We start from the raw sequence: 22,087 nt of genomic DNA on the forward strand, positions 1-22,087 counted from the left end.
TCCTTTGCCCAAACTTCCCACTGAAGGCTATTTAATGATGTAAGCAAGTTTTGGTTAGTAATTCCCTTTTGCAGTTATGATGGCATGGCAGCCTATTTATATTAATGATATTTTTCCTTTTTTACTGCTTGGCAAATGATACAAGAGTTGAAACAAATGGAGGGATACATTAATTATTCAGCAGCCAATGAATTTCTCATCCTCACAAACTCAATTTAGGTTTTGTCGACCTCTTTGCGTGAATTATTTGCTTCTCCTCCGTGGTATTTCAAGATTTTTTTACAAATGTCTCTTGTCTTCTCTTGTCCTTCTCTAAAGAAGGAAATTCAGGGAAAGTTTAATTTTGAAAATACAAGATTTTTTTCTGTAGTTAGTATCAAATCAAATTTAATAAATAAATCAAAGCTGTAGATTTTTCTGGAAACTCAAGGTTGAATAAAGTTCAAATCCAAAGGTGTGTCCTATTCCAAAATTAAAAATGTGAAAATTGCCAAAAAACCTATTTCCTAAACATTTAAAAATCTCACAGTAAGCATAAATTTCTCATTGAAATAAAATTGAGTACTAAAGTAATCAAATCTCCTTGCATTTCAAATACAAATAAACCACAAAACTGTGGGAAGTATAAATGATATATTTTCAGCAGGTTATACTGAGAATTAGATGGATAATTTCAATTACCTTGGCTAGGAAATTTGGACAAACACTATCAAGTGATTAAAAAATTTCCCTTGCCAAATAGGTTTTGACTCTTTCAATAGACCAGTGATTTGTCTAACATATTGGGTCTCACTATGGCAAAAAATTGAGATGACATAGTTCAAAAGCCCTGTGGTAAAAAGCTGATCCATTGCTGGCAGCTATTGTCAGCAACGTCCCTACCTCCTGCACCTCAACTACTAGTGTAGATGGGACAGAATTGTTTCTAGCATGATTCAGACTTGTTGGAAGTCTCCATGATACAGCAGCTAGTTTAGGTACCTGTACCATACTCACCGGCAGGGTGTAAGATGGAGGTAAAAAGTGTGGAAATTAATGTTGCTCAGAGCAGCATTACTGTCTCCTACATACACCAGCTGCAACAGATAAGCCAACAGAAGCACAAGTAGCGCGTGGGATGTGCTGCCAGCACTGGGAAGGGAAGTGCGGAGGCTAGTCAGAATCTCCACAATGGGGAAGAGGTCTGTAGGGCCTCTATTTCCGCAGATTTTTGACCATGCATGTTTCAGAGGCTAGGTCCTCATCCCTGCTGACCCCTTCCCTCAGGCACTGGGGTGTTTGTTATGGGCACCGAAGAACTCAGATGGATAGACATGAGCTACATTACTGACAGCATCACAGACACTGCTGAGTGAGATTTCTCCTCCATCATCTTCTAACATGAGAACATAACGCTTTACTCCATAGATGATAAATAATGAAGCTCCTATTGATTGCTGAGGCAGCAAACTGCTGACCAATCCACCCCTCTTCAACTTGGTACAAATCTGCATGGAAGCCCGCTTCCACAGTTGTTCTTGATGAAATGCTCACCAGCTGAAAGTGGAAATGAAGGGAGTACGGTTAACGAGACTGCTGATGGAAAGCATAAACTAAGACTTGCAAGGAGTTCAGAGAAGTTCTCAGCATTTTGTGGAGCCAGTTTTAAACCGCCTTAATTATATTTGTGGTTTGGATTGCTTTGGTTGGCCATTAAAATTAATTTAATATAGAGTAGCATTGAAACAAAAAAGGAATGTTTGTGGCCACAGTGGATTTCCTCCATGCCTGTAGGAAGAAGGGAACTACAGGCCAGTCAGCCTCACCTCAGTCCCTGGAAAAATCATGGAGCAGGTCCTCAAAGAATCAACCCTGAAGCACTTGCATGAGAGGAAAGTGATCAGGAACAGCCAGCATGGATTCACCAAGGGAAGGTCATGCCTGACTAATCTAATCGCCTTTTATGATGAGATTACTGGTTCTGTGGATGAAGGGAAAGCAGTGGATGTATTGTTTCTTGACTTTAAGCAAAGCTTTTGACACGGTCTCCCACAGTATTCTTGTCAGCAAGTTAAGGAAGTATGGGCTGGATGAATGCACTATAAGGTGGGTAGAAAGCTGGCTAGATTGTCGGGCTCAACGGGTAGTGATCAATGGCTCCATGTCTAGTTGGCAGCCGGTATCAAGTGGAGTGCCCCAAGGGTCGGTCCTGGGGCCGGTTTTGTTCAATATCTTCCTAAATGATCTGGAGGATGGTGTGGATTGCACTCTCAGCAAATTTGCGGATGATACTAAACTGGGAGGAGTGGTAGATACGCTGGAGGGGAGGGATAGGATACAGAAGGACCTAGACAAATTGGAGGATTGGGCCAAAAGAAATCTGATGAGGTTCAATGAGGATAAGTGCAGGGTCCTGCACTTAGGACGGAAGAATCCAATGCACCGCTACAGACTAGGGACCGAATGGCTAGGCAGCAGTTCTGCGGAAAAGGACCTAGGGGTGACAGTGGACAAGAAGCTGGATATGAGTCAGCAGTGTGCCCTTGTTGCCAAGAAGGCCAATGGCATTTTGGGATGTATAAGTAGGGGCATAGCGAGCAGATCGAGGGACGTGATCGTCCCCCTCTATTCGACATTGGTGAGGCCTCATCTGGAGTACTGTGTCCAGTTTTGGGCCCCACACTACAAGAAGGATGTGGATAAATTGGAGAGAGTCCAGCGAAGGGCAACAAAAATGATTAGGGGTCTGGAACACATGACTTATGAGGAGAGGCTGAGGGAGCTGGGATTGTTTAGCCTGCAGAAGAGAAGAATGAGGGGGGATTTGATAGCTGCTTTCAACTACCTGAAAGGGGGTTCCAAAGAGGATGGCTCTAGACTGTTCTCAATGGTAGCAGATGACAGAACGAGGAGTAATGGTCTCAAGTTGCAGTGGGGGAGGTTTAGATTGGATATTAGGAAAAACTTTTTCACTAAGAGGGTGGTGAAACACTGGAATGCGTTACCTAGGGAGGTGGTAGAATCTCCTTCCTTAGAGGTTTTTAAGGTCAGGCTTGACAAAGCCCTGGCTGGGATGATTTAACTGGGAATTGGTCCTGCTTCGAGCAGGGGGTTGGACTAGATGACCTTCTGGGGTCCCTTCCAACCCTGATATTCTATGATTCTAAGAGTAAATTAGTTAACAAGAACTTGAAAGTATGGCCCAAGTGGTTAACCCTTTTCTTACTGGAGCTTGCTCTTCCATTGTAATCTGCTTTAAAAAGAGATACGGTGATCAGTGGTGGTTTTCCGCCTTTTTCGTTGTCTTTGTCCTCCCCATGGGAGAGCTTTAATTACAAAAACAGCAAGGAGTGAGTTGTTTGAACAGAAAATCTGGGCACTTCCTTTATAAATATTACTTTTCCCTTCATGTGAAGCCAAAGCAGTTTCCTCTGTTCCCACGCACGCGTTTTTCTGACTCGGGCACTATAAAAACATGGGTATAAAAGCATTAAATGTAGCCAGAAAAGGTTAATTAGGAAATGATACAGTTAGGAGCAGTTGAAGTTTAGTTCACAACAAACCGAAAAGGGGATACAGGGAACATCCTATTTCTGCTTTGTGATCACATTTCCATCTCAGATGCCAGCCAGTACTGGGCTGGATCAGTATTTGATGGCAGTCCTTCTAGTAACACTAGGTGCTGCAGGACGTGGTTTCAGCAATTCAATAGGTGGTATTCTCCCCTTTGAGTCAGAATTCCGTTAAAGGGCATTGTGTTGCTGGAGGCTCTTTGCAGGGCTCATAAAATCATGGTCCTTATCGTTTGATTATTAAAGCTACCATGGTATGTTTCATAAGAAATGGGGTTTTAACTTGATAACCAGGTCAAATTCCAAATTGAGTAATTATTTTTCCTACCTAAAATTAGCCCCATCACTTTCAGTTGGGAATGATATTCTTCCCATGCCCTCAACTGTTGTGTGGTATTACACCTGAGCTGGAAAACTGAGATTTTGGTCATGCGGGAGGGAAAGAGAGTGTTCTCTAGCAGTATGAAATTTTTTTCCCGTGGAATAGCTGCATGGCAGGCAAGCCACCTGCCTGTCCTCCATTTGGGCTACCCTGGGAGCCAACCAGGTGGGGAACAGATGCCCAGCTCTTCAGTTAGCCAGCCAAGTAGGGAAATAAAGGTCTGGGGAACCCCAGCTCCAGAGGAGCCTGGGAGCCCAGGTGTACCTGAGAGCTTGGGAGCTAGGGATTCAAGGCTCCTGACTCCCCAAAAGTCCCCCAAGCAGTTTGCCGAGAAGCAGAGAGTCTGAGCTGCTGAGGAATGAGCCAGGAGAGCTGGCAGGACTCACGGCATCTTTTGAAAATTGCCTGGCAGGAAAGATTCCATTGGGAACCTGCCTGGTTTCCAATGGAACTTGGTTGAAATTTACTGATTCCCATGGAATGTTTACATTTCAGTGAATTTTCTAACTAGCTTTAGTTGTGACAGCTTTGTTTTTGTAGCATTTAATTAGCTGTGCACAGGGAATAAAACTCCAAACATAGTGTGTAAGCCCTGTCTAGGGCACATTTTACCTACCTTAGATACCCAAAGGGTCCGTCTCTCTCTTTTAAAAAAAAAAAAAAAAAAAAAAGTCTACACTTGTATGGCTTGTCATGCCAGAAAGTGTCATAAAATTTTGTGCTCCACTCCAGAGGAGGCTGCATTTCATGAATTTCAATGGGGGAAAGTGATCCCTTATCTCAGCATTATGAAACTGAAATAGTTTGTGTAAAGCTCTGAACTCTCTGCTCAACGTTATCTTCTCTAACCCCTTTCTCCTTCTCCTTTCTCTTTCTCTGAAAGGCAAACATTTGCAATATCCAGGAGGAACTCTCCATATCTACACCTTCCTCTCCCCTCACTTTTACTGTTGCTGAGTCCTTATGTCCCACTATCTTTCATCACTTTCTCCCCTCCTTGTTATGTTAATCTAACCACACTTCCCTCCTTTTGCTCCATCTTCCAAGACTGCCTGTGCCTCTGGATCTGTAAGGTTTCTCTGCTTCTCCACCAGACTGCCTGCCTCTTACTCACACAAGGCAGCCTGTGTTCTTCGGGAATAATCCTTGAACCTGTTATGCAAGTACTCCCATTGGCTATGTGATTAAGGAGTTGCAGGACTGGGCACGTAGATTGTAAAATCTCTGAGGTAGGGTAAAAGTCCTTTTGGGGGGCCAGTTTTAAACTGCCTTAATTACATTTGTGCTTTGGATGACTTTGGCCATTAAAATTCACCTTTCTAAAGCACCATGCACACCAATGGCACTGTATAAATAAAGCACTTTGAGGGCTTGATAGAAAAGGCTCTACAGAAATAATATATTACTTCCAGTCTAGAGAAATGTAGGGCACTTCAAAATTAGTTTTTACAAGCCCTGTGTGTTTAAAAACTTTTACATCTTTTTTTTGTTTCCCTTTTGTTTAACCACCTCTGCAGGCTGGGCATGTTTGAGCATCCAAAGATCCTATTTCATTGTAGGATCCTATTTCAAATCCAGGTCAGGCCAGATCAATAGAAAATCAGCACACTCTGAAATAAAACTGTGTTTGTGAAATTCCTTCACCTGTGGGAAGAGGAAGAGTATAATAAAGCAAATACTGATTTTCTTTTTGAGGTGAAAAACTCTGAAATAGTATCCTTGGGTGTTGCACAATCTACCTTGACTGAGCATTGATCATAGCACAATTTTGGTGTATTTTGTGTCCTTGGGTAGCAGATAATGACTGTTTTTTCAAACTAACCACACAGCAATGGTAGGATATTTTATAGAAAAAACAGAGGTACTTGTAAGTTTGAACACAGCTAACATCATGAAATATGCCTACTGATGCTTGTGATCTAAAAGTGCCTGTAGCTACTTCACTGTTAGATCAAGTATATATTTATTAGTTTGAAAAATTTAGGGTGAATCTAATCTAGTCTATAATTTAATTCAAGATTACATCAGCTCCTATGATCTTCAGCAACTTTATTTGGCAACACAGCTTCTTCAACATTCAAAAATGCCTTTGAATTAGAATCATATTATCCAAGGTTGTTGTGTGTGCTCCCCCCGCTCACCCTTTGTCTTTTTCTCTCCCTGAACACAAAAGAGAGAGATGATTGTATAATAGTTGGATCAGAGGAAAACTGCAGTATTGTTTCAGATCAGGGAGGGGGCAAGGGGTGAAAGAGAATCTAAACCAGTTGGGAGAACTTCAGGTAGCTCTGAATGTGTGTATCTTTGGATGTCTGTCAATATTATGCTGAATACCAGGGGAAATTTTCATATGGTGAACTTGGTTCTACTCTGGAATTATGACCTTAGGGGAAGTCCTGTCACTTAACACATTTAAACCCCATCAGGGCAAAATCCTAGTGAATGTCTAATAGGGAGAAACTTGTACTGGCAAGGAGAAGTGTTAGATGAGTCTCCTCCATAGGGTCACCATAGTATAATGGTTAACGTATTGAACTGGAAAACCAGGAGCCCTGTATTCTATTACCACATCTGCGATTCACTGTGTGACCTTGGATCTTTTTCTGAAAGATCTGCTCTAGGAATTATTTTGGGGAAGTTCAATACCCTGTGTTATACCGGCGGGCAAACTAGATGGTCATAGTGGGCCCTTCTGGCCTTGGAATCCATGAACCTTGGGCAAGTGAATTAACTTCTGTGCTGCATTCCCCATCTGTAAAAAATGGAAAAAAATAATTGCTCTTGAAGAGTGCTGTTTTTTAAAATTTTCCTTTCTTGAGGCATCACTGCTTCTGGAGGTTGTGTTTTGAATTGTGCAGGTGGCTAGAATTTATCTCAGGATTTTATACAGGGCCATTAATAACAGCTTGACACGTTATGGTTGTATATTAGAAGATCATAAGGTACTCACGTGGACCCCTTAAAATGTTATGCTCTCAGTTGCTATAAAGAGACCAGAGGCTGAGATCAAAAGCACTGATTATATCAGTTTAGGGAAACAAGTCTCTTTAGCAGACACAGCCATACTAATAAACACAGATACAAGCTAGAACATTAATTGGAACAATATTGGATTTTTAGTCTGTTCCTAGAGGTTCCGACTATGTACAATAAACTCTGATATCTAACCTTCAGCTGCTGGAATAGAAGGTTGTGCCAAGGTTGTGCCATGTATGCCTCTTTCCAGGCATATTGCCTTTATTAATCACTACACTAGGAGTCATAAATGAGAGGGTTATCCAGTTCTCCTGTGCCTTTGGATATCCCAGTTGTCTACCCAATTCCTTTTGATGGAAGGAGAAGGCAGAGAGCTGTACATTCTCCTCTTACTATTTCTTTCTTCTGTGTCCTCATTCTAACTGGGAGCTTTTCCCAAGCAGCTGACATCACGACTCATCTGCCTTATTATAACGGGATAGCCTTTGTTATAATCATTTTGATCATTATATTTATAAACAGTAGCGCAGGGTAACGAGTTAATAGCTAATTTCTAATGAAGTATGTTTGTAATTTTTAAACCACCCAGAGTTCACAAAGTTATCAAGAGGGATACGTTCTGCCACATAGTAACTAATTGTACTAAGGTGTAAAATTCCATTCAGGGGTAATCATGTAGCCAGTTTCCCAGCTCTACAGCAACAACCTGGAAGCAGAAATCTCCCTTGTGTGTGCCACCACAGTAATGGGACCAGCAACAGCCAATGTATTCTATGTAACTGTGGTGGCCAACATCTTAGCTGACACATTGGGGATTGAATTGGGGCCTTTGGCGCTAAAAGCATGAGTCTCTACAGCATAACCTAGAGCACTAAAGCTCCCTAGCTAAGGTAGTGTCTATACTACCAGCTAAATTGGCACTGCTACGATAGATGCAGCAGTGTCAATTTAGCAGGTCTAGTGAAGACCCGCTAAATCAATGGGAGAGCACTCTCCCATTGATTTGTCTACTCCACCTCCCCAAGAAGCATAAGAGAAGTCACAGCGTAGTGTAGATACCGCGGCAAGTAAATCTAGCTACATTGACTTCAGTTCTATTATTCACGTAACTGAAGTAGCGTAACTGAGATCCATTTTTCGTGGTAGTGTAGACCAGCCCTCAGGCTGCAATAGAATCTCCTATTTTAATCAGGCACAAACGAGGGACCTGTAACACATTCAATAGTGCATTACAGAACCATTCATGAAAAGTAGATTCTAACATCAGACAAAATACACATACAAACTAGTTGCATTGAAAACTTGCATCTCTCATATTTTTTATAATGCTCCACTAGTATACCATGATATGATATAATTGTAGTTTTCCTTCTGTAAAATAAATCTGCCCTTGTTCAACTGTATTGTTGGAGGAAGAGGGAAATTGGTTTTAGGAGTTTCTAAAATAGGTTGTCTGTAAATCATACTGGGTCTGATTCTGCTTTGCTTTGCTCTGTCATTTACACCTGTGCAAAGTAGATACTCCACTGGCTAAATGAGTGAAAAATATGATGTGGTAGCATTTTATACTCACCTTGCACTCACTTTGCACAGGTCTGAATGATTATATGAGGGACATGGTAGTACAGAATCTGGACCAGTGTCAGTTCTAAGGTTTGATAACTTGTGATCGGTCAAGGCTAGAAAGAAGTGCAATGTCCCATTGCAAAGGAGTGATTCCCAATTATTTTCTATTGGTGTAAAACCCTGATTCTTAGCCCTGATATAATGCATAAGATGTTGGATGGTAAACCTGTTGCTGGTCCAGAGCAGAACATTCCTTGACCTCCCTCTTAGAGCAGTGTAATTTTGGGGGGGAGTAGGTAGGAATTTCTTAAGGGGTTGGGGGAAGAAAGAAGGCAAATGTTCCATGGCAGATTATTTTTAATTCTCAAAATTTACCTGTCTGAAAGCTTCCAAGTGGTTTTGAATGTAAAGTTACCTTCAGGGGCTAGGCAGGAGAGCCAGTCTAAGAGGCACAATAAATACCGTTTCTAACATGGATCTCACTATCACATTTGGGACCCTGACCAGGGGTATTCTATTTGCTACCCAAGATCCATAAACCTGGAAATCCTGGACGCTCCATCATCTCAGGCACTGGCACCCTAACAGCAGGATTGTCTGGCTATGTGGACTCTCTCCTCAAGCCCTACGCTACTGGCACTCCCAGCTACCTTCGAGACACCACTGACTTCTGAGGAAACTACAATCCATCGGTGATCTTCCAGAAAACACCCTCCTGGCTACTGTGAATGTAGAAGTCCTCTACACCAACATTCTACACAAAGATGGACTACAAGCTATCAGGAACAGTATCCCCAATACTGTCACGGCAAACCTGGTGGTTGACCTTTGTGACTTTGTCCTCACCCACGACTATTTCACATTTGGGGACAATATATACCTTCGTCAGCAGCACTGCTATGGGTACCCGCATGGCCCCACAGTATGCCAACAGTTTTATGGCTGACTTAGAACAACGTCCTTAGCTCTCGTCCCCTAGTGCCCCTCCTCTACTTGTGCTACATTGATGACATCTTCATCATCTGGACTCATGGAAAAGAAGCCCTTGAGGAATTCCACCATGATTTCAACAATTTCCATCCCACCATCAACCTCAGCCTAGACCAATCCACATAAGCGGTCCATTTCCTGGACACTACTGTGCTAATAAGTGATGGTCACATAAACACCACCCTATACCGGAAACCTGCTGACCACTATACTTACCTACGTGCCTCCAGCTTTCATCCAGACCACACCACACGATCCATTGTCTACCGCCGAGCTCTACGATAAACCGCATTTGCTCTAACCCCTCAGACAAACATCTACAAGATCTCTATCAAGCATTCTTACAACTACAGTACCCACCTGCTGAAGTGAAGAAACAAATTGACAGAGCCAGAAGAGTACCCAGAAGTCACCTACTACAGGACAGGCCCAACAAAGAACATAACAGAATGCCACTAGCCATTACCTTCAGCCCCCAACTAAAACCTCTCCAACGCATCATCAAGGATCTACAACCTATCCTGAAGGACAACCCATCACTCTCACAGATCTTGGGAGACAGGCCAGTCCTTGCTCACAGACAGCCCCCCAAAATGAAGCAAATACTCACCAGCAACCACACACCACACAACAGAGCCACTAACCCAGGAACCTCTCCTTGCAACAAAGCCCGTTGCCAACTGTGTCCACATATCTATTCAGGGGACACCATCATAGGGCCTAATCACATCAGCCACACTATCAGAGGCTCGTTCACCTGCACATCTACCAATGTGATATATGCCTTCATGTGCCAGCAATGCCCCTCTGCCATGTGCATTGGTCAAACTGGATAGTCTCTACGTAAAAGAATAAATGGACACAAATCAGACGTCAAGAATTATAACATTCATAAGCCAGTCGGAGAACACTTCGATCTCTCTGGTCACTTGATTACAGACCTAAAAGTCGCAATATTACAACAAAAAGACTTCAAAAACAGACTCCAATGAGAGACTGCTCAATCGGAATTAATTTGCAAACTGGATACAATTAACTTAGGCTTAAATAGAGACTGGGAGTGGATGTGTCATTACACAAAGTAAAACTATTTCCCCATGTTTATCCCCCCCCCCCTCCCATTCCTCAGACGTTCTTGTCAACTGCTGGAAATTGCCCACCTTGATTATCACTACAAAAGGTCCCCCCCCCCCCCCCCCCGCGGACACCTCCCCCTGTTCTCCTGCTGGTAATAGCTCATCTTAAGTGATCACTCTCCTTACAGTGTGTATAATAACACCCATTGTTCCATGTTCTCTGTCTATATAAATCTCCCCACTGTATTTTCCACTGAATGCATCCGATGAAGTGAGCTGTAGCTCACGAAAGCTTATGCTCAAATAAATTTGTTAGTCTCTAAGGAAGCACAAATACTCCTTTTTTCCCACTTATATGTATGTATACATAGATCTTCTTACTATATGTTCCATTCTATGCATCCGATGAAGTGGGCTGCAGCCCATGAAAGCTTATGCTCTAATAAATTTGTTAGCCTCTAAGGTGCCACAGGTTTTCTTGTTCTTCTTACTCATAATTACATTAGGAGAAGATTTAGTAGGCAGAGTTTCACATTTGCTCCTTGTGGCATCTGAAACCATTTTTCAAACATCCAGCAACAGTTTTTAGGAGGCTGTTCTCCGAAGATTCAGCCTTGCCTCAGTAAAAGTTGCTTGTGCTCTGACATGATCTATCAGCCCCTGCTTCAACTCAAAGAGCATCTTATTTTGCAGCACTAGAATAAGTTACTTTGCCAGGTATTTTATAGTACAGCAATTGCTCTTGGACTGCTTATATATTTTGACAGTGCTAACTACACTACCATGTATGGTGGTGTTCATCTTTTGATGTCCTGGAGAAAACTTGTGTTTGATAGAAAGTGCAATGGTTGCATTCTGGAGGACAAATCTGGAAGCAATTAGGTATGTCAGAGTGAATGTAGCCTGGGTAGATCGATCACTTATGCTACTGGCGCATAGATTTTGATTTCTGGAAGCTGGTTGCAAAGACCCTATGTCTTGTGGTACTTAATGTATTTATGAGGGGCAAGGTAATAGGTTCCCTGCTGGCTGTGGGCTCTTATGTTACCATATCTACAGCTGAGCACCTTTCACATACTTTGCTGGAGGCTGCAATCCTAATATGAACGTCCAAGCCCCCCATGTCACTTGCTCTTAAGGTGTTGAAAAAGAGCTGTTGTGGCATGAACAAGAGCTTAAAATAAAATCTTGCAGCAGATGGTATCACCTGTACCCAACTTAATTCAGCCAAAACAATCTGCTACTGAGAGTGGAGAAGGCTGGAAACCTGATAACTCAATCTGAGGAAGGAGGGAGTGAAGAGTAGCAATCTGGCACAAACCTTGAGCCTATCAGGAAAGAGGCTTCTTATTTATTTTATAGATCACTAAATTACCTACAGTTTGGAGGAGACGTTCTCTGGAACTGCTAGCTAGCAAGTACAAACTAAAACACTTGGGTGCCTGATATATGCTGTTACATTCCTGTGGTAGTTGAGGCATTTGCAGTCTACTTACTGCATGCTAATTTCTTTGGGTGCACTGGGAGGGATTTTCTTAAGAAATGGAGTTCGTGGTACTGCTGACAGTGTGTGTAAATTATCATTGAGGAAAGAGAGCCTTGTATTTAAAGCACAGGAGAACTGGGAGTTTGCAGACTTGGGTTTTATTTATAGGCTGTATTAAAGACTTCCGTGTAATCTTCAGCAGGTTGCTTAATCTCTGTATTACCACAGTTCCCTCCATCTGTTACCGACTTCACGGGTAGTTGTAAAGCTAAATTTATGAATGTTGGTAAAGAGATTTTTGAATGGAAGACAACCTGTAATTGCAAAGTATGATCTCTATTTCAACATGATGAAAACTGAGACCCACCTGATTGCTCACAAACACTATCATCTTCCTTTTTTCTTGATTTCTGTTAACACCACAATCCTCTTCATGATTCTGACACTGAAGTTGTGGGGCCTCCCCTTCCTTCACACATTCAAGATGTTGGTCTTTTCTCCACAATATATTAAAATAATCCCTTTGTCTGTCCTTGACGCTAAAACACTTGCCAATGTCTTGCTTAGCTTCTGCCTTTGCTTACAACTTCCTCTTTTATGCCCATCCTGATTCCTGTGGTACTCAACTCCAGTCTATCCAGAACATCTAAAATCTTCTTTTTTGCCGGTCCCTTCTGCCGCATCACTCTCCTCCTCAAGTCTCTATGTGAACGTCAAAATTCTCATCCCCTTCTTGAAGGGATTGCATCATTCTGCCCATGCCAACATCTCTCTTCTCAATTCTTGCTACTCCTCTCCTTTGCCCTCTTGCTGTAATGAAGGACCCCTCACCACTCTGTTTCATGCCCCCTTCTTGCTTGGAATGACCTCTCTAGCCCAGTGCATCAAGCATCCTTCTTTCTTCAGATTCAAACACTGAAGCTGCAGAAAGGTGCCCTGATTCAGCGCCCCTGAGTTTTCCAAAGCATCTTTGTGTCTGATCTTTGTCTATTTTGATTGCAAGTTCCTTCAAAAAGGGATCCAATTTTCCTTTGTGTCTTGTATAGCTCTGAGCAAATTATTGGTACATCATAAAGAATAATAAAGTATTATCTGAGAATGGAAGTGGGGTTGAAAGAGATGATTTGTGTGTACTCTTAAGTAGTGCTTATTACCATGGCAACTAGACACATGGAATGCAAAAAACATTAAACCCAGTCAGATTTTGTACAAAATAAATAAGCCTTAGGTGGCATGAAGCACACTGGACTCTGGTGCTGACAAACCACCGTGAAGCATGACTTCCAAAAGTGAAGGCCTTCAGCTGACACTCCTTCCATGATCCTTGAGGGAGCTAGAGGCCAGCAAGCCTTGGTTACAAACTGAAATCCAGAGGTGAACTGGAGTGGGGAATGGTTTGAATCTAGTAGTCTGGTTAAGGACTATGTCCAGGTTTGTTAGGGACTGTAGTTTCACAATCCTTTATTGCATATATTGGCATACACAGTACACTGCTTAAAGGGACATACACTAATCTGTATACGCTTACAGAAACTATCTGTAAGAAAAAACAGTATTGCCTACCAATGGACATCCATTGCTGAAGATTTCTTCCAAAACAGTCATTCTCTTCATATTCAAGTGGAACAGCCTAGTTTTACTTCCTTTTGACATCATTTTTATAATAGAGCAGTGGTCTTGAGTGCTAATGAGACAGTATTTTATCTGCCCTTAGATGCCTAGGTGCTATTTCCCCTCTATAAAGTATTCTGAAGCTGTCTGATACAGCCAAGGCACTGAGCACTTCAGACAATGGAAGGTGAGAGTGCTCAGGTTCTGCTAGAGTAGAGTCAGAACATACAAAATCCAATCCTTAATATAAAACATACATTCTTTCAGGTACTCTACCATATGAGTTCTCAATTCTTTAGTGATTAGTCATATGTCTGCAACTGATTGTATGTCTGACTTGCCTGAGCCACTATTGAAAGTGAACCCAGAGCAGTACTCCGTTTAGTCTTGGGATTCAAACTTATGCTATGGCAAAAATTTATTTAAAAAGAAATAAACTTGACTCTATATACATTTTTTTAAATACAAGGTTCTGAACCATTACAGATCACCTTACATAAGTAGTCCGAAGTGTAAAAAGAATAAAAATAATGGATATTTTTGTAATCCCTTTCCTTGTTTTTCATAGGTAAAGGTGAAAAAGAAGAAGATTGAAAACTGTCCTGGAAAATAACTAAGTGCAGTAAAGAAGAGTTAGTGAAAAAGTGAATGTAAGTATTTCAGTTTTTCACAAATAAAGCAGTTTATAACTGCTAGTGCTGTATGATCAGTAACCATATAAATGATTCAGGTTTCAGAGTAACAGCTGTGTTAGTCTGTATTCGCAAAAAGAAAAGGAGTACTTGTGGCACCTTAGAGACTAACCAATTTATTTGAGCATAAGCTTTTGTGAGCTACAGCTCACTGAAAGCTTATGCTCAAATAAATTGGTTAGTCTCTAAGGTGCCACAAATACTCCTTTTCTTTTTATAAACGATTCAGTAAACCAGCAGATGATGCCAAAACGAAGACCTAATTTTGAAATCCAAGTATTTTTAATATTCCTATGGAACTTGGGACTAATTTTGAGCACACCAAGAATGCTCAGTCAGGACTTATGTGTTTTTTATTAATTGTAAAAAGACAAACTTTAAAAAAATATTTCTGTACATTTGTAGCCAGTACTTGACTTAAACTGTTACCATGGTCTTGTCAGTGTTGTTAGCTATCCATATGTCTACTTGAAACTAAGAGGCAACTTTGGGCTGTCTGTAAATGCCAATTTTTAAACAATCTGTTTAAACACCAGTTGGGATCCCTGAGTCCTGTACTGTAGACATATTTTCCATTTCAAATGGGATTTAGGTTTACTTTGTATAATACAGTCCCATATGTAGTATCTATAGCATGTATTTTTGCACTGAAGATTTGGATTTATAATACAAACTTCAGTGCAATGTTTTTCTTTTTCACTGTAAGTAGTGTTTTCAATTCCTGAAGTTTCAGTCTGAGAGCATTACTGCCCTCTGGAAGTAGCTTTTTCAAATCTAGAGGCAATTGTTTTCTAACAGTAAGCTAAGAACTCCAGTTAAATCCTTTTAAAAAATGTTATTACATCACCATCAGTGTATAACCCATTATCATATTTCATAACTGTTACAGTTTTATTGCAATCTCTATTGAAAGCATATACCATATTTTACTTCTCCTTGGTCTAGGAGTGTTTGATAATATGGTTACATACCTTACCTATATAGTAGCTATGATACCTTTTAATAGGTAAAATTAGAACGCGTTATCTATGTGTCATAGACTCTCTGCTGCTAACGGAAGTCTCCTTTAGCTCATGTGTGTTTTTGGAACAGAAAGATTTTTTGGAACAGAAAGATCTGAGTGAGTTGTGTCCTTGCTGTCACCATGGGAGGTTCTGCGTGGCTATAATGATAGTGATAACCATGCTGCCACAGATTTCTTCCAGTCTTTTTAATTTGCTACATTTTCCCAACAATCTCACCTCCTGTTTCCCATGGCTGCAAGTTTCTGTGAACTTGTAAAATTACTAGCCAGTCAGTAGTCCAAAAACCATCAACCATCTATAAGAGGGCAACCTTGGCAAACCTATGGGATTGTTTTGTCTAGAAGTTATTGGGATCTACGTAAATTGAGATTCATCAGCAACGTATGTAAGCCAAAGGTTCATTGATCATGTCTGCACTGAATGAATGTCCATACAGCGCTAACTGGTGCCTGCTCTGCACATCGTCAGTGTAAGCTTCACTAGAGAAGTGGATGGTTGCAGAATCAGAACTTAAAAACCTCCTAGCATGCAGTGGAGTTAAATCTGGAAGGATTTCCGAGGAGCTATCACCGGTTGTTCAAGTCCTGAAGGTCTGGGGCTGATGTCCCTAAGGCATTACAATGACCCTGATTCAGCCAGTGATACTTTTTGAGAATCTAAGGATGTTTGAGTTGTGTGTAGTACTCTGCTCTCACGACTCACTGTCTAAATCCCACAGTGATACGTGCTTTAGAAACACCAAAGCAAGACATATTTAATGAACATGTGGCAATAACTATACATTCAAACTTCCTGAAGTCTCTGGGCGGGGGGCATGGGGAAGGGGGGAGCACACTTGTATAGCAGTTGAACCATCATGTTTGCGTTATGGTTGACTGAGCTGTTTTTCATGTCAGTCTCATCACTTAGTGCCCCATTTCACATTGTTTATTTCCTTCTGTTTTCTCATGCTTATGCAGTAAGCACAATCTTTTAAAGAAATAAACATGCAGCAGGGTACAGAGCCATTTAGTGTAGGGTTTTAATTTCAAATCGCTTAAAAGTTAAAAATTGCCCTTCAAAATATATAAAGCCTCATGTTTAGGAAATGAGTCATTTTATTCACACATCGAAACTCAGAGTACACAGCAAGCCGCTTTAAATTGATGGTTACCATGTTGGCCAAATCTCTTGCTGTATATGTTCCTCTGTCAATTTCAATAGAAAAACATGCCAGTTAGTTAAATTACTGTCAACGTTTTTATCCATAGTGGCAGAATTAATGTGATCTCCAATACATGTTGTTTTTCATCTGTTTTAACTGTATGAACATACAGATTAAAGCTCCGAGTGGAAACATCATTTCTAATTTATATGCGTGCCTTTGTACCAGTAATGCATTACAATTAGAAGCATATATTCCTAAATTTTGAATTCTTTGTCAGATACTAATCCCGCAGTGTCTAAGAGATTGGGATAGCACTGGATTAGCAGATATATGGAGTGGGACAATGCCTCTTTATAGCCACTATTTTTAAAAGACTTAATTATTTTGTATTACCATAGCACCTAGGGGCCCCAAGCAAAATCAGTGTTTTATTGTGCTAGGTGCTGTCCATACACAGAGAAACTGGAGAGCTTGCAATCTGTATGGACAAAACAGAGTGGGAGGAGAAACAATCACACAGAGAGGTCACATGCAGAACCAGGAATAGGATCCTAAGAACCTGTCAGGTTCCCCTTCCACTAGGCCACTCTGCCGCTTGTCACCTTTTCTAATGCCCAGAACACGCAGAATAGATTTGTGCAATAAAAATTATTTTTTTGTTTTGACAAAGAAATGTGGGAAAATGATATGACGCATGTTAAGATCGAAGCATGTTATATTAATTTGTCATTGCAGTTGAATGGTTTTGTTACTCAGTCACTTTTAAAACTGATAGATTAGAATAAACCTCCAAAAATACTTGTAAGCACTTTCAGCTTGTGCTTCCAAATGCTTATTAGTCAAACTGGAACCAAAAGGTGGGTGACATTTTGCTTTACTGCTTTCCCCTCACAGCTGAGTTAAATGGTGGAAGGAAGAGAGGGGAGGAAGGGCAACAGTAGTAAAACTAAGTTGTTTGGGGAGAGTTGGAAAGACAGAAGGGGACAAGAAGGTGGTAATTGCACTGGGACATGCTAATTATGCAGAGTGAAGGGGGTTGTCAATGTGGGAGGATGGAATGGGACAGTGCCCATGGGGCTGCGGAAGCAGAAAGCATGCAAGGAGCCAAAAGATCACAGACTGACTAGGTTTAAACCTTGTGTTTGGCGGGGAGGACACGCAAAATGAGACAGTTGAATTGGATTCTTCTTATATATTTATCATAATCTGAGGTTGGCAGGACAAATACTTAATGTATTCCTTTTTCCTAATTGCTCCCAAACAGATCATTATTAAATAAACACACCCATAAAGAGCCTGGCTAGAACACCAGTATTTCGACCAGTATTTCGACGGTCCTTTTTTTCTCAAGTGTTTGCACAATGCCCAACTTGCTAGGAGCCAGACCCTTATTGGGAGCTATGGGCAGTACTATAGTAATTAGACCATAAGAATACAGTAGAACCTTAACTTTACGAACACCAGAGTTATGAACTGACCAGTCAACCACACACCTCATTTGGAACTGGAAGTATGCAGCCAGGCAGCAGAGACGCCCCCCTCCCCCTCAAAAGGCAAATACTGCGCAGTACTATACTGTTTTAAACGTAAACTACTAAAAAGGGGGGAAAGTTTAACAAAAAAAATTGATAAGGTAAGAACTGTTTCTGTGCTTGTTTCATTTAAATTAAGATGGTTAAAAGCACCATTTTTCTTCACAGTAAAGTTTCAAAGCTGTACTAAATCAATGTTCAATTGTAAGCTTTTGAAAGAACCATAATATTTTGTTCAGAATTACAACATTTCAGAGTTATGAACAACCTCCATTCCCAAGATGTTCGTAACTCTGAGGTTCTGCTGTATGTCTGTATTGCAGCTGGGAGTGAGCCTCCCTGTCTGGGTAGACAGACTTCCACTAGTGGGGCTCGAGTTCGCATGCTAATGTGGATGTTGTGAGTTGGGCGGCCCATAAGCTTAGGGTGTCTGTGCATTAAATGAGACAGGGATCCAGTGGAAAAAATAGTAAGAGGATCATGTAATTAACAACTGTATCATAATGCTTATGCACTCAGATTCCAGAACACTTTTTCCTTTTTTATATTTTAAGGAATACATTTGTCTTTCTTGAGATGTTGAAGATCTGCACATTAATCTTTTACTTTCTGGTATTCCTGCCAAATAACCTACCACAGTGCTTAATTTGTACAATTTAATATCTAATATCAAGGAGACAGTAATGTAAATTCTTAGCATTATAGGAGAGCTGTGGTATCAAGTTCAACTTCAAAATATCAGCCTGCCAGAATGCTTAATAACATTTTGATCTTCAAGAGTGGTCTCACAATATTAGCTAATCCTCACAGAACACCTATCAGGTAAGTATTATTTATAGATGTGGAAACTGAAGCAGTGTTTAAAGCCAGCATTTTCAAAGTTGGGTGCTGAAGATTTAGACTCCTAACTAACTCGCCTGATTGTCAGAGGGGATGGACACACTTAGCTGTCGTAGACTTCAATTGGTGCTTCAAGTGTTTGCACTCCTGAAATTCAGGCTGGTTATTTTGATGCCTCAACATGAATTTAGGCTCTTAATCTGAGGCCCCAAGGTTTGGGAGTGTTGACCAAAGTGAGTGGCCTGGCCAAAGAGAGGACCTGTTAGATCCAAGACTGCAAGTCAGGAGTTCTTGGTTCCCAGGAGCTCAAGACCTTGGGCCTGCACCCCTTTTCATAGCATCAGGCAAAGAATTCTTGTTGGAGCAGCAAAAGTAACGAGGAATGTGCACAATATAGGCAAGTCTGGGAGGGTCTTCCTTTGAAGATTTTATTGAGCAGGGGTTGTGTGAGGGCTGTGTAAAGAGGGAAAGGTGCTTGAATTTGGAAAGCAAATATAATGACAGTTAATTTATCCACCTTCCACTGTTAATTTCATTAAAAATGTGAGTTTGTAATGCCAATAAAATAAAAACCAGCAGGATCTTATTAAAGGGGAAAAGACAAAATGCCACATTTATTGTGAATACAGAAAGAATCATAGTAAGCAGTTAGTTAATAGCTATAACATTCCATTCAATTTCAAATTTATTCACACATTCATTCATACACACACACAGGTTCTGCAAGAGTTGCTCATGCCAAGCCACTGGCCAGGTGGCCTGGACACGAGGAGGGAGCAGGGCCTTGTCAGATGCTCATCTGACGCTCCTGGAAGTTGGTTTGCAGAATCAAACCCCAAAGTTCTCACTTTCTAGAGTCCATTTTTATAGGAATTTCTTCCTATGCCAGTCTATGGGAATTGCTTCATCATGCTGTTGCTGAATCAATCAGCAGATGGCACATTCCTGACTGCTCCGTGCTGCCAGATGTTATCTTGTTCTTTGGTTCTCCTATTCTTGAGGCTGTTGGGTGGATTCCAGTCTGCCCTCCGGGGGACTTCTGGTTATTTCCACTTGATGCCTTCTTCAGCCGATGGACACTGGATTCTTAGGCTGGCACCACCCTGATCATTCAGTTATTATCCACACCAAGCATCCATCCACATACATCCTCTATCTCTATTTTAATCACAATTGTTAACAAAGCCAGATGAATACAACAAAAGGGCGGGGAGTCTCTGGGTGCTGTTTCTGTTACAGAGTATTGCTTTGAGTCTCTTTCTGTGTAAGTAGTTGTTACAAAGAATTGCTTTGAGAACAGATTCTGTCTTAGAATGTACTAACACAATTAGCAGCTTGCAAGTTTCACACATAGAGGGAGAGAAACAGTACCAAAAACCAAGAGACCTCTTAGTTTAAATTCCAGGGTATTACTAATTATGGGGAATCAAACTCATTTGTGATTTTAATACAGAACTTGTTTAATATGATCCAAAAAGTTACCTTGTTATTTCTGACGTACTTTCTGCTCCTCTTTCCCCGTTCTGTTACACAGTTAGCACAGTGGCATAATTGGGCTGGAGAACAAATTTGCCATGCTGTTTGGCCATAACAAAAAAAAGAGCATTGGGATATTAAATGAGCAATGTGTCCCATTCAGCATGCCATTTCATGTATTGCTAAGCACAATTTTAGTTAAAATGTGGAATTTATTTTCAAGTGCATTGTTATGTTATGGAAACGGTTATTAGATACCTGTTTGCGTTCTGAAATTCTGCGTATTATACAGCACCTTTGTACTTGTGAGTGACACACTGAGCTTACAGTGCTACACCATTCCCTTCTCACTATTGCAGAGCAGGTGGGAAACTAAACAAAACTGCAGCAAAAGGCTTGTGGCTGATAGGGATTGTTACATAGGGGAGGGAAAAACCTAGAGTACAAAGAAAGGGTCTCAACTGATTGAACAGCACAGAGCAGGCACATACAGCGGAAGTAATACTCGGCATTGTCTGGATTTCAAATTCAGAGAACTTCATTGCTGCTTTGGCCCTACTTGGAGTGAATAAATGCTACTGCCAGGAACAAAGCCCAGAACAGAGGGGGAGAAAAGGATTAAAAAGGAGAAAGTGATGACTCACACCCCCATCTCAATCCCCATTAAGAGCACTCAGCTCTCCCCCACCAATGGCCATGTGTTCTGTTTTTATAAATAACTAAGCATTTGAAATGTTCAGCGTAGGCTGGGTATGCATTGATACCGTATTAGAAGAATGCAGGCATCTACAGAGAAATGCTAAAGCAAAATTAAACTCTAGTTTATTTTTGGACTGGATTGTGTCATCCTATCAGGATATTTGGAGAGGAACAAAGCAAAACTAAGCCTCCTTAGCATTCAAGGAACCAGCTAGAAACCTGTGGTCACACCAGAATGGAATTTAAGCTCAGTCACGTAGGTTACTATTTTAAAGCTGAACCACAGCTTTTCTGGTTCCCATTTTGTTGTGGCTTCACTGAACAATTTCTGTTTAATGCACCACATACTTCCTTTTCCCCTTAAATGTGAGGGAATAAAAATCTGCTATCTTTATCAGCCACAAAGTAATCTGTAGACAACATGAAAGAGATCGTACTAACACCACGTTTCCTATTGGTCCTAGCCAAGAGAGTACATTGTATCTATACATATTTATTAAAGCAGTTATGTAGCTTAACTAACACTTATTCCAATTTCATTTTTACATTTTTATTATGTTAGAAAATGGTGAATAATGCATGTCTTGTTTGTTAGATTAATTTTTTACTTGTGATTGGTGTCAGGCTCTGTTTGGATGGAAATTTAAATTCAATTAAGAATGCACAAAAATAGCTTTTTTTTATTTAATAAAAAAAAATACCTTGTGCTGTATACAAACTTTTTTTCTCATATACACATGTTTTTCATTTAAACTCTTTTATTAAACAATGCAAGTATTACTGCAGTTAGTGAATTGAAGTGATTGTTTCTGCTAATCATGTGCTTCAGGATTTTAGAACTAGTAGGTCTCATCTCTTACATCTAGTTTTTATTCATAGATTGGAAGAGACCAAGCTTTCCTGCTTTCAACTTCTGATTGGTTTTTAACTTTGAATGAAGTAGTCATTGAGCTCAACTAGATGAATAAACTGAAATAAAGAAAAAATTCTCTCTTCACCTGCAGAATAGGCTTCTGCTCTCAAAAGCTGGTTTAGCAC

At 40.7% G+C, this 22,087-nt stretch overlaps 1 protein-coding gene across 2 annotated transcripts in view; it reads left to right on the forward strand.

Annotated features, from left to right (window-relative positions):
• The window catches only part of PLXNB2 (plexin B2), a 338,143-nt gene that overhangs the window by 184,674 nt on the left and 131,382 nt on the right, over positions 1–22,087 (forward strand). For both annotated transcript variants that reach the window (XM_048836863.2, XM_048836862.2), the window contains one exon: positions 14,207–14,288. In XM_048836863.2, coding sequence (XP_048692820.2) covers positions 14,287–14,288 — 2 coding nt within the window. In that variant the 5' untranslated portion in view covers positions 14,207–14,286. The remainder of the gene's footprint in view (positions 1–14,206; positions 14,289–22,087) is intronic.

The sequence above is a fragment of the Caretta caretta genome, chromosome 1 (assembly GCF_965140235.1).
Source record: "Caretta caretta isolate rCarCar2 chromosome 1, rCarCar1.hap1, whole genome shotgun sequence".
Classification (NCBI taxonomy): domain Eukaryota; kingdom Metazoa; phylum Chordata; order Testudines; family Cheloniidae; genus Caretta; species Caretta caretta.